Source organism: Vanessa cardui, chromosome 21, assembly GCF_905220365.1.
Source record: "Vanessa cardui chromosome 21, ilVanCard2.1, whole genome shotgun sequence".
Taxonomy (NCBI): Eukaryota; Metazoa; Arthropoda; class Insecta; order Lepidoptera; family Nymphalidae; genus Vanessa; species Vanessa cardui.
Genome location: NC_061143.1, coordinates 3,399,494 through 3,413,986, shown reverse-complemented (window position 1 = coordinate 3,413,986; position 14,493 = coordinate 3,399,494). Strand labels below are relative to the sequence as shown.

At 32.3% G+C, this 14,493-nt stretch overlaps 1 protein-coding gene across 1 annotated transcript; it reads right to left on the bottom strand.

Annotated features, from left to right (window-relative positions):
- Positions 1–456: 456 nt before the first annotated feature.
- On the bottom strand, positions 457–11,216 carry LOC124538789 (UDP-glucosyltransferase 2-like). Its single transcript, XM_047115987.1, has 9 exons — positions 11,111–11,216; positions 6,261–6,416; positions 4,662–4,764; positions 3,697–3,886; positions 3,011–3,205; positions 2,586–2,808; positions 1,936–2,155; positions 1,247–1,466; positions 457–817 (listed from the first exon to the last, which is right to left on the bottom strand). The coding sequence occupies exons 2-9, from the start codon at positions 6,414–6,416 to the stop codon at positions 541–543; spliced, it is 1,584 nt and encodes a 527-aa protein (XP_046971943.1). The 5' UTR covers positions 11,111–11,216; the 3' UTR covers positions 457–540.
- Positions 11,217–14,493: the final 3,277 nt, after the last annotated feature.

Sequence of the window (14,493 nt, the reverse complement as noted above, 5' to 3'; positions counted from 1 at the left end):
CTCAATGGTAAAGGAATACATCTTGTCGTGGAAAAAAGGTGTCCTACCTGCACCAAAATTTAATGGATTGGAGAAGCGCAGTAGAATATGCTTCTAAAGAGAGAGGATTCCTTTGCCCAGCAGGGGGAAATTTATAGGCTGTAAAAGTTGGTCAGAAGAAGCCTTAGCCAGTCACGTTGCTAATGACATGTGCATTTGCATCCTGATATCGTAGTTTTTATTATGAAGAAATAAAATAAAGAATATGTTAAATTAAAATTGATGCAGATGATACAGGTACAAGGGACATACTATCTTAGTTCTCAAGGTCGGTGGCACATTGACGATGTAAGGAATAGTTAATATTTCCCACAGCTTCATTGTCTATGGGTGGATGTGACCACTTACCATCAGTGGTGATCGCTTTCCATCAGGTGAGCCTCCTGCTCGCTTGCACCCTATAACATTAAAAAAACATTATTTTTGAAATTAATTTATTAAACACGTATAAAAAAGGTACGACATTCATTCAATATGCATTTACAAACTGTTTTATTTATCTTAGTTTTTCTTCTCTTTCTTCGTCTTGGAGTTTCTTCTACATCTTTTACAAACAAAACGCCTTGTTGCCGAAACTAACAAGTATAATACTGACAGACATACAGCTAATAAATCTAAATATATTTTTTTATAAAACGGTATTGATAAAGCTGGTGATCTTAAATGTGGGGCACCATGTGTGTTAACAACGTACTCTATCCAGAACACAAGTTCATCTCCGGGCGTTTGTGGGCGACTGTGAAAGATAAGAGATAGTTCCTTGGCTTTTGTTCCGTATCTAAAATGTTAAAAAAATATATAAAAACATAATGTTTAATTGGAATAATACAAAATTAAATTTAGTAAGAGAGCGAATTCGTAACAAATTCAGTTTTTTCAACGCCTTAGCAAATTATATAGCAATTACTTAATACTGCAAAATTTTGCTATTGTGGTTTAATTTATTATATTTCATACAGCTATTATTTAGTTTATTATGTTTGTTAAGTGTTCATAAACGTTTATATGTATAGAAACTAAGAACTATTAACAAACCCTTACTTTGCCAATTAGTCATAGAGAGTCTGTAGTCACAATGGTTCACGTCCCCTTCAAGTCGCAACATAACAACATTAAGTTTTGCTACTTGGTGGTAGAATATGAGCATTGGTGGTACCTAGTGAGACAATCTTAAAATTAATTAAATACTAAATAATTTATTACTCACGACTCATTCTCTAGCATTTCCTTTATAGCTATTTGCAAATCTATCGCCATATTCTCAGCTAGATTGACCAAAATACCAAAACCTTTCTTGGTAACAGATCTCATATTCACATGTTGATCTCCCAACACTGGTATGCCAATAACCGGCACACCGAAATGGATAGCCTCAGTTGTAGACAATTGGCCCCCGTGAGTTATAAAAAACCTGAGGTTTGGATTTGCTAAAATAAAAAAATAAAGTAAAGTAAGAGCTTGTAAATGTAATGCGTTTTTGTTTTTAACTAGAGACCTGCCCAGACTTCGCACTAGTGAAATGCAGATAAAGGATAAAAAATGGTTAATGTGGGTTATCCCTTAGATAGACACAAAATTTTTGAAGACGTTTTTAATACTTTAGTAGATACATTATTTTGATTTATCTCGTAAGTTTCTGTCAGCTTTTGAAATATAAGCGCAAAAAATGTGTTAATTTATGACAGTTTTTAAAGTTACCTCTAAAATTATCAGTGTTTCTCTACTATATTGTGCATGTTTACATGTAAACATTTCGAATCAATCGATATATTAAAAATACGCATCAAAATCAGTTGCATAATTCCATGGATCTAAGCATACATAGCGACAGACAGCGGTAAGCGACTTTGTTTTATGTTAAGTTATGATGATGATAATGATAATAAAAAAACGTACCAAGAATGCTTTGTTGGGGCGCCCATTTTAATAAATGGACATTTGTTGGGACATTGTCCAAATCTCCTTCAAACTTCCAGATCACAGTTTGTTTTAGAGTACTGAACATTGTAAGCAGAGATTTCTTCATGTAATCGGACATATCCATGCTCTTCAGGTTACTGCCCATGCTGAAGTATATTACTCCGTGTTTCGCTTCATTCATGATTTTTTGGATCTCCTTTAATTATAATTCGGATACAAATATAAGCAGTTTTGCTAGGCTGAATGAATATTTAAATCTTACGTCGAAAAAATCGTTGATTGATAAGGCATATTACTCAAAACAAGATTATATTCATGATAAGAAAGCGTGGACTTAATATTAATTTGGGATATATGTATGTTAATAAATTTAATTGTAAAATTGTTTTTGGGGCAACGGGCAATGGGGACTATCTACTGGGATTCTTGCTGGTTCTTCTCGGTAGAAGTTTCTCTTTCCAGGTCGGAAAGTAGATATTTTCCGAACCGGTGATAGCTTTCCATTTAATTCAAAAATATAACATAACTTTGACAACAGAAATAATGAGAATGATTAAATAACATTTTGATTTTGCATTAGAAATCCAATTACTGTTGGACTAGCTTATTTATGGATAATTTCTTACCTTTGGTAAAAGTTTAACCTTCCTGTCAATATGGTATCCAGCTATATATTTCGCGCTCTGTGGCAGTCTAAACGGTGTTCCAATGGATGGATGTGAATTGAGGAGCAGCATGGAACCATTGTATACTGCTTCATCATAAGAGGGGATAGTCACACCCCTCTCCGCCGCTATTTTGTTGAACACATTATTGTAAATGGTCTTTTCGAATGGCGTTACAAGGACACTGGAATTTGAAGAATGTTTTAAATTGAAGATGATTACTACAAGCTTATTAATTATAGTTAAGCTATTGTAACTGGTAAAAGTAAAAACGTCACAAATTTCAAATTTCTCCGAAACATCTACGAAGAAAAGCGATATTACGACGATATTATATATGTCAATTTTGCTGTTAGTTTTCATTTTTAAATGAATATCGGACTTACCCAATAAGGAACAATTTCTTTAAAACTTTGTATAATTCTTCGATTCTTTCCCAGAAGCTAAGAGGCGATGTGCTGGTAGAGAATATGTCCACGGTGTACGATGGGTTTGGAATTTCATCGACCAGCTTCAGAACTTGCCAATGAGCTTCTGTTGAGCCGAACCATATCAAGGGGCATTTAAATAATGGAGCTATCCTATAAAAATAAAGGCATATTAGTTCTAATTAAGTACATTTGCATGGTTTTTATACTAAAGGTTTGTAAGATTAATTTTACTAGTATATATTACAATACGAATTTAGTGTTAATTTGGCTGTTAATTATTTAAGGGTCTTAAAATAATGTTGTAAATTTTTATAGATTATTCATATTCCTTATTCAATATTGGATGATCGCGTTTACTGGGTATTAGGGCTTTGTGCAAGGCCGTCTGGCTAAGGGCTAAGTCATCTAATTATTAGATATTCTACCGCCAAACAACACAGTATTGTTGTGTTTCAGTTTGAAGGGTGAGTGAGCCAGTGTATCTACAGGCAAAAGGGATATAATATCTTAGTTCTCAAGGTTGGTGGCGCATTGGCGATTGAAGGAATGGTTAGTATTTCTTTAAGGTGGTGGTGACTCGGGTGGCATATACTCTTCCGCAAATAAATGCCACTGAAAATATGTTGTTCAAATATTCTTACCCAGCAATTTCGTCTGCAAAGAACCACTCCAGAATAACAGCGTCGAACTTTTCCTTCGGATCGCTGAGGAACTTCAACAAATCGGGGTCCTCTAAGATCTGCTTGTGTATTTCGTGCGTGAAGTATATAAAGAAAAGTGAATTTCCAAAATTTTCTTTGCCAACGAGATTCTTTAATTTCAAATGTTCAACTGAAAACAATAATATGGAATCCAGTTTATGTAGAAAGTTCGACAAGTTTTGGTGCTTTTTGTTTATATTTGTTATTAATTATGAGCAGAGATGGCCCAGTGGTTAGAACGCGTGCATCTTAAGCAATGATTGCGGGTTCAAACCCAGGCAAGCACCGCTGATTCATGTGCTTTAATTTGTCTTTATAATTCATCTCGTACTCAGCGGTAAAGGAAAACATCGTGAGGAAACCTGCATGTGACAAATTTCATAGAAATTCTGCCACATGTGTATTCCACCAACCCGCATTGGAACAGCGTGGTGGAATATGTTCCAATCCTTCTTCTTAAAAGGGAGAGGAGGCCTTTAGCCCAGCAGTGGGAATTTACAGGCTGTTGTTGTTGTTGTTGTTACTATTACTAAAATTATGATTATAATTTCAACGATCTACATTAGTCCGTTTGCCTATATATTACATAATTAATACCTCTGTTATATAGATATCACATAAAAAAACAATCTCCATAATCGATTGGAAATCTGTGAAGCGATATGAATATTAAAAAGATATAAAAAAAACACAAGTGCGAATTAATTGTTAACAGTATTCGTATTGAAATGTGCTAACATACTTTCTGTTTTAACCTTAATCGAAGCCTTATTCTTTAAGTCGTTAATATTTTATTAAATATTAAAATGTTATTTCGTTTGTATTTACTTTAATTATTTTAACAATGAAATTATAATATTCCAAAAAGGTTTTAATTATAATTTAGTAAAATAAATTTAGCATACACTTTTCAACTTCAGCTTTCATTTTTTCGGCCTGAGACTTTAAGTTGATTTCTGTTAGATTTGGTTCCGGTTTTTCACGAGGAAAAGACGTTACGTGGACTACCTGAAACCGATTACACACCATTAATAGCAAATATATCCATAAATACCTCATCAAACTATTTCCAGACCTAAGATCATATAATCTGTAAATTAATTACTGAACAAATTTTTAAGAAATATTTGTCAAATAAGGGAATGATATCCTTAATATGTTTGATAGTATGGCCATGATGGTTTGAAAGTCTGATTTCGTTAAGATAACACGCACAATGCGGAGCGGGGTCTAATAAGCCTCGTATGCGTCTCCCTTGCAGTGCGGCTAAGTAAAACATAAATTTCACTGTCGTGTGGAGGCCGTAACGTCTATTTGATATATGATGCCTATTGAAAACTGAATGCAATGGTGTACCTTCTTAATATGGGGTCTCCTTGACCATGTACCAAGAAATAAAATTCTATCCCATCACATCGTGTTTCAGTTTTTTTAAGCGTTACTCGGTCTAATAAGCCCCGTACCGGTGTTATGATAGTTTTCATACGAGGTCTTTAACGCCTTGTACCGCAGGAATTGAAAAAATGATTCAGCAGCAAATGTGTTCATCGAGACTAACGAACTGTACAGGAATGCTCACTCTATTTCTATTCTATTTCGAAACAAGCAGCGTGAGTACAATCGTACTGCATAAGTAAGAAAATTTACGATCTTGCAATTTTCTTAAACTGTGACCGAGATCTTACTTTGTTTTATTTTAAGGTATAGATAGAGAGATGAGCAAATGCGCTACAGGATTTTAAGTGCACATCACCGCTTATAATGTCGTTGTAAAGAACATCATTCCTTACATCACCAATACGCCATCAACTTTGGAACACATCACGTCTCTTGTGCTAGATTGAGCTAGAGTAACTACTACTCTAGCTCAATCACTCTTCAAACCGAAACACAAAAATGCTAAGAGTTTTGAGTAATATGATGAGTATATAAAAAAGATAGAAAAAAATACCTCGGTAGAAAAAGCATATTATTCGATACAAGATTTTTTTGATGATAAAAAAGCGTGGAGTTAATACCTGTTGATTTCCAAGCAGTATATAGTAATTTAAATAATTGTATTTAACTAATATGACTTTGTATTTTTTAAATGTTAAAAAGGGTAACTACTCAGTTTCTTGTCGGTTCTTCTTGGTAGAATCTACTTTCCGAACCGGTAGTAGCTTCACTTAATTGTAAAATGACGATTCAAAAGTGCTTGTAAAAGCTTACCTGAATAAATTTTATTTTGATTGATTTGGTTTGATTTGAGTAGTTAGTATCTACATAGACGGGCTGGTACAAAGTCCTAGCACCAAAAAACAAGGAAATACTTTCTGAATTATGGAGAATCTATGTGTTTGGAGAAGTATAATATGCGAAATCGGTAATTTAGATTTCCAACTCATTTAGAAACTCTTCCAACTTTTTGTATCTACTTCCATTTGAAAATTATTTATAATCTAAATAAAATGTATTAACTCAATATTTTCCGTTATTTGGTCCCTTGGTATAAAGATTCGTACCTCATGACCAGCTTCCAGCAGTCTACTGACCATACCCTGTCCCAGGATGCTATGGCTTTTTGAATAGATCGGAAAGAACACAAGCAGCCTTAGTGCTTCACTCGAGGACACCATTAATATGAGGATGACATGGAAGATCATGGTTTGCGATGCCATCTGTAAATATATATGAACATATAAGTAATAAATTGAACAAAGGTGATTTTAGTATCGGTGTCATAAACTCGTCGTCTATTAATATTTTTTGAGATTAATCATATATTTATAAGGCTTGCTTTTTAAAATACATACGTCATACATATATGTATGATGTAACAACCTGTTAATTACCGACTGTTAATAAGGCTTCTTCACCCTTCGAGGAGAAGTCTTGGAACCTATTCCACCACGCCGCTTCAATACGGTTGGATACACATGTCGCCGAATTTCTATGAAATTAGACACATGCAGGTTTCCACGCGATGTTTTCCTTCAACACCTCAATTATAAACACATGAATATTCAGTGCCTTATATTTCTTGCCGGAGTTTGAACCCGCAATCATCGGTTAAGATGCACGCGTTCTAACCACTGGATCATCTCGGGCCACCAAAGGAAAGGTATCTAGCGATAGCACTTAAATGCTATTATATAGAAGAATAAAGGGATATAAGTATTCAGTTGAATATTATTGTAATATAAACAGACTCATCTTAAGCATAACAAACGCCTGGGTACTACTGGGTTCTCCTATCCCCCAAACAGGAGTTTTACGAAGACTTGGGCGCCTTATTATGGTCTTAGAATTGATGAAATAAAACGTGAAATCCTTAATTAAAACGAATCTGTTTTTAAATAAAGATACACTGATCAATAATAGTTTATAGTGTAGGTATATCATTAGTTATTAGTAAATATATATAACGTAAATATAAGGTCTGTTTATCCGCACTTCTTCTGCTGTTAGAATAAGTTTGCATATATTGAAATTAATATATCATTCGTAATATGTAATGAATATACGTATACTATATCATTAGTAAGGTTTATCACGTCTTTTTAAGAGCTGTTTGTAATAATCAACAGCGCTTAGTCCATATCTATTACAATGCTTGTCTATCGAAGTGTTTACCGTACTATATTTAGTTGTGTGAGTAATCACTTATATAGAACATACAGGAGTCGAGATGGCACAGTGGTTAAAACGCGTGCATCTTAACCGATGATTGCGGGTTCAAACCCAGGCAAGCTCCGCTGATTCATGTGCTTAATTTGTCTTTATAATTCATCTCGTGTTCAGCGGTGAAGGATAACATCGTGAGGAAACCTGCATGTGACAAATTTCATAGAAATTCTGCCACTTGTCTTTTGAATCGTCATTTAATAACTGCATTAAGTGAAGCTACCACTCAATGGCGGATTTACAAATCTTCCGCTAGTAGGCTAGTAGTCTATTCAATTTTTGCCACCCCTACTTTGCAACATTTATGATTTGTGTTCTATCGTCCTCATTACATCGTTTTTTTCCCGTTATTATTATGATTATAAACTAGGTGATATATCTGTCAGTTACTAGATTATTTTTCCAACCCGCTATGTAGTGACGAGTATACGGATTACGGACGTAATGTGTATACATATAAGTATAAGTTTTTTTTTAAATCTGTAATAAAAAATTTGGTCAAAATTTGTCGCCCTTATAAATCTGCCGCCCTAGGCTCCACCCTACTTAGCCTATTGGTAAATCCGCCATTGTTACCACTGGTTCAAAATGTAGATACTACCGAGAAGAACCGGTAAGAAACTCTTTTTTACTCTTTCTCAACGTTTAAAGAAAAAAAATTGTGTTAATTAAATACAATTATGTATGTAGTATATTACATATTACAGTATTACCTACCTGCACGCTTTTTTGTTGTCTGTATATATTAATCTTTTCTAAGTCATTAATCATTTATAGAGCTATCATCAATAAATGATTACATACATAGATGATAACAAACATACTTATGTATACTAGTGTCAATGAGTAACTACAGAATTTCTTGTCGGTTCTGCGTAGAATCTACATTCCGAAGTAGAGGTTTATATTAAATTAAATACTGAACATACCATTTCAAGAATTCGATTAAAACGGGTTTTTTGAGCCTTTTTCAATAAAAAAAGTGTTATATTCATTACATTTTGGTATTTAGTTCAACTTTATGTAGAGTAAAAACAAGTTTGTATGAGTGAAAGGAAAAAGTTAACATGCGAATTGAGTATTTTAAAAGGAGTTTCTCGGCTATATATACTACTTTAATTGTAGACCCGTATAACAAAAAAAAAAAACTTTTTATGATAGTTGAAATACGACTTATTTCTACAATGTATCTTCACGTAGTATAAAATAAAGTTACTTATCGCTGTCGGTACACGTGTATTATGCTTTGATGCGTTTTTGTTCAATAGATATATTGATTCAACTGGAAGGTTTATATGTGTAATACATACATTATATAATAGATAAACACTGGTATTTTAGAGGTTTTTAATGTTATGACGTAAAGCCATTTTTTAGCTAAACTAACATGACTGTTTTTTTTTAATGTTGAAAAAGAGTAACTACTGAGTTTCTTGCCGGTTCTTCTCGGTAGAATCTACTTTCCGAACCGGTGGTAGCTTCACTTAATTGTTAAGTGACGATTCAGAAGTGCTTGTAAAAGCCCACTTGAAAAAAGTATATTTAGATTTTTATGATTTTTGATTTTGTGCACCTTAAAAAGATCTTAAAACAGCTAAGTGGTTAATATGTTTATTCCTTAAGGGTAATCTACAATAATAATCTTTATCTAAGTTCCTTAAATACTTTTTGTCTAATGACAAAAAAGAAGTGAACGTTGTAAGACATTTTGTAGTATATTTAGTATCAGCAATGCACTCGTGCGAAGTCGTAGTCAATTATAAATAATTAGCGACCCGCCTGGCTTCGCGCGACTGCATTGCTGATACTAAATATACTACAGTGTCTTACAGCGTTCACAGATTTTCAGCCGTTAGTTAGACCACACAAACCGCTCAATCCGCTAATACGCCATATTCATGTTCATTATATGCACAACGTTCTTAAGGTGCTTAATTGAATACGGATTAATCACACATTGCTTAAAATCGCTTCGAAAATAAACCATTATTTCTCAAAAAAAATTAAGGATGAAAAATAGTTATTGTGGGTTATCCCTAAGAGATAGTCGTATACCATCGCAGACTTTTTGAAGACCTTTTTTAGGTGTATAATACTGTATTACATTATTTTTCAATTAAAACGAAAAAAATGTTAATTAACGACATCATTTAACATCTCTAAAATTCTCAGTGTTTCTCTACTACACTGTGTATTTATTAAACAGAAAAACCTTTTTCTTGAATCAAGCTATCTACTGAGAAAAACCGCATCAAACTCGGTTGCGTAATTTTAAAGACACAGACATACATAGACACAGACAACTGAAGCGACTTTGGTTGATACTATATATTACTTTCCTCTTAAATATATAGTATATTAATGACAAATGCATTGAAGTTCGTGCATATCGCGGAGAACGACCTCGTTTGTTTGGACATACATATATATAATAAGTATCTTAAATCACAATCGCCAACTCAATTTACATAGTGTATGATGCAATATTATTTACAAACGCTTTAAATTATCCTTATTGTTCTAACTCTAGTACCGCTTCATGTAATATAATATATGGCAATTGGCATATCATTGGCACAGATTTTTTTTATTTTATGCTAATGATAACATATGACCAGTCCATTTCGTATAAGTAACATTTCTCATTTCTCTAGATTAAAGATGATATTCAAAAACTTCCTTCCTTCCTTTCTGAGTGATATCACAAATAGTATACATGCCTGTATTTCAAGTTAATCGGAATTATAGTTTTGGAGATCTCTTGATTAGTAACTGCCTTTGTTCTATTCGATATGTTGATGGACCTTTAATGTATTATACTAAGTGTCTAATACTAAGTATGTTATGCATTTGCTGATATTCTCATCGCGCTAATCCAAAGTGAGTTGGTGAATACAACTGTGACGCAATTTCTTACGACGTATTTATTGTTAAATTGAAAATTTGGGAAAAAATGTAACTAATTTCAATTTCAATGTCCTACAAGCAATGTGGACTATGGATAAATCAAATCAAAATAAACTTTATTCAATTACGCTTTTAAAAGCACTTTTGAATCGTCATTTCACAATTAAGTGAAGCAACCACCGGTTCGGAAAGTAGATTCTACCGAGAAGAACCGGCAAGAAACTCAGTAGTTACTCTTTTTTGACATTTAAAAAACACAAAGTCAATAAAAAAGCGTGGAGTTAATTTAAATTAACCTGTTGAGTTCCAAGCAGGATATATTCATTTAAATAATTGTATTTAACTAACACGAATTTGTGTTTTAAATATTGAAAAAGAGTAACTACTGGGTTTCTTACAATATGGATTTTGATGGTAACTTCACTTAATATAAACTATATTATGTACTATGTTAAATGACGATTCAAAAGTGCTTATAAATGCCTCCTTGAATAAGGTATATTTTGAATTTCACTTTTAATTTAGATTTTGATCACATAAATATATTTAAAAAAAATAGTGATTAATTACAAACAATATTATACCATTTAACTTTCACTCATAATTAAATTTATTTTGGAAATTAATTTATTGTATATTTATTTTAATTACTTTTTTAAATATCACGAGATTCTTATCACTGTTCCTACAGTCATTTAGTTACAGTAAATACCTTTAATCTTAAAAATGAAAAAAAATAAATAATCTAAAACTCATTTTAAATATAAACGATAACAATTACCGTATTCGTTAAATATTGATCCGTATAAAAAATCAATGTCACAATTCACTGCATTTTACAGAACTGACTCGTCGATTCGCCGCGCACGCGCATACTAAGATTACCTTATGACAAAACTTTGAGTCTCGATACACAATGATCAGGGCTATCAATAATTATAAATATTAACCGTTATAAATAAACAAAAATTTTAACAAAAAAAAAAACCGACTTCAAACTATACACTATTTCAAAACAATTTAATATACTTACACTAAATAGTAGGTAGTAAAGATAATTGAAAAGAAATTAAAAACTTTCACCAAACTATAGGTACTTGAAGAAAAAAAAGTAGAAAGGATATTTCCAAAAAAATAATATAATATTTATAGATACATTCCCAAAAAAAATATAATATAACAATGATAATATGGTTTTCATGTTTATACAATTATCAGAACTGGACCAAATTAAGATAGGATCACACGGGAAGCACAAGCTTTCAAATAAAAAAAAATTAAAACCGGTTTACAGTCAAAAGTTATGAGGTACCAAAAAAATACAGACTAATTGATAACCTTTTCCTTTTTTTGGAAGTTGGTTTAAAAAAATATTTATTATCTGTAATATATATCACATATTTCCGAAAGTTTTATACATATTAAGGAGTTTCCTTTATCCATCCAACTGACTAAAACAAATAAAAAAATAAAAAAAAAACAAAAGCGCGCGAAACTGAATTAAACCGCCATTGTTTTTTTTTTCGTCGCGGACTGTAAGGTTGATATTTGTGTGAATTATAATCCTACTACTATTATAAAGGCGAAAGTTTGTATGTATGGATGTATGGATGTTTGTTACTCTTTCACGTAAAAACTACTGAATGGATTTGAGTGAAACTTTACCACAATACAGCTTATACATCAGAATAACACATAGGCTACAATTTTTGAGGTTTCTAATGTGAGGTCGTAAAAAAACACATTTTTTGCGCTTACATTGCAAACGCTGACTGAATCCTACAAGATAGATCAAAACAATGTACTACAGTATTGTACAACTTAAAAAGGTCTACAAAAAAGTCCCTGGTGGTATATGTTTATCTCTTAGGAATAACCCACAATAACCATTTTTTATCCTTTACTTTGTACGAGAAATAATGACTTATTTACGAAGCGATTTTAAGCGATTACTAGACTAGACGGGACGAACCTGAAGTCCATGCGAACGAAGTCGCGGGCAAAAGCTAGTTTTTAATAAGTGTTTCGTGTCATTATTTATGTGTTATTTAGATTATGATTATATTATATAATTTCAACTGAGTAAGTAATTTAATTCAATATGTATGATTTGGTGATTTATTTATGTTAAGATATTTCCTAAGTTACTTAGAAATATTTTTGGTTTATTAGTAAATTATTTAAACTTTTAAAGTAATTAATATTCTTGTCTCTTTTTAATCTATTTCAATTCTGTATGCTCTATATATATCTTTACATAATACTATTGGTAGATAGCTGTTCGCACGCTCTTTATGGGCTGGTTATGTTTAAAGTCTTTGTTCTTCCTCAAAGTTCAAAATTTCTTCATGCCAGATAGACAGGTGTTGTGTTGTTGTCACATTTATAATACATGTATAAATATACATTTGTCATGATTTTTTATAATATACTTATATAATTTTAAATGAAATATTAATATTTAGTACGGCTTATGTTTAAATACGTTTTTAATTGAAATAACAATTATAAGTATAATTATTGATTCGGTTATCGAAGCCTCATTGTGGGATTCCCATGATTTCCTCTCGTGGCGAGGTGCGGCGACTGGTACTGCCTGGCACGAGAAAAACAAAAGGCGGTGGATTTTGAACGGGCAGGGCAGAAGAAAGCTAGATTCGTGGGTGGACGGTAAAAGTATATAATTATATACAATAAGCGGATAAATAATATATGTATCGATTGTTAAATTTATGTAGTGATATAAATTAATGTTATGTTATTAGTTTTATTACACACGTATACAGATTAAATAAAAGCCAATGCTCGTAAACGTTTCAATAATTCGTCTGCCTGTTCTTATAAAAGTATTTTTTGTTTGCTTTGTAATAGCTTATAGGAAACTGCCCGTGACTTTATACGCGTTTGAATTTAAGTTGTTCTGACATTACAGCACCACTTGATTTTTATTTTATATATAATTCCAAAATCAAAGTAAGCAACTATTTATTACATTAGCTATCTGTCACCGAAAATCCCGAAAAAATCGGTCCAGTCGTTCAAGAGATTAGTCGCAACAAACAGACAGACAGACAGACAGACAAGAATTTTAAAAACATGTATTTTTATATGATATACATGTACATATATATGCACTAAGTAAAAAGCGGTTATTTTAATATTACAAAGAAACACTCCATATTTTGTTATTTGTATAGATTAAACCATATCAATATATTATTCAAGTAGGCTCTTAGACCTCACACTTACTATCTTACATCCATATCGAAATGCTATGTTATCATTATATACATTAATAGCGGAAGTCGATTTCTGTCCAAGTGATTATGAGACGATAGCTGCATATAAAAGTCGGTCAAGGTCTCACTCTGAAGAGCCCTTCAATAGATGTGCAGAAACAAAAGAGGATTACTGCAATTTACTAAGTTGTTGCAATATAACAAAGAAATAACTAATTTTTCGAGAGCGGAAAAAGCTCACTGGCCAAATAGACCCAGAGTACCACCCCCCCCCCCCAACTTTCCATCACGAGGGGCAAGCGCGTAAAGCGTTTTTCCAGCGAAGAAAAAGGTTTAGAAATTCTTTAAAAATCCTTTTGAATAAACGCGAAGTTTTGCAGGACACCCGATAGTGTTCGATAAATGTTCAAGTACCTATACGTTTAAGTATTTTTCCTTTCTCATTTAAAATACTTTCATTTTATATAATATTTAAGTTTAAAATATACAACATTGGACTACATTGTGGCGAGCTATAAACCCGATCAAGGTTTGCGGTAATGACCATAAGGCGTGAATCATGCTTGAGGATAAAGGCAGGTAAAATACTTCGTCGGATACTTTACAAGTTTATTTTACAAATATAATAATTATATTTCACTAATATATATGAAAATATTCAGGAGCCAGGAGATGTACCTAAAATTGAGGTATGTACTATGCTCGCACTGCCAATGGCGACTGTCTCGTCTTCGGTTCTTTTACGGTCTATGGAAACGTACTCAAAATGTCTTCCATGTATTTTTTTTACATCACTCTAAACATGATACTAAATAATATATATTAAAGTTTTACAAATAACCACATAATTTATATGGTTAACAGAAAATATTTATTATTAAGTACTTATTTAAGGTTTTAGGTATAGGATGTATTTAATTTCACG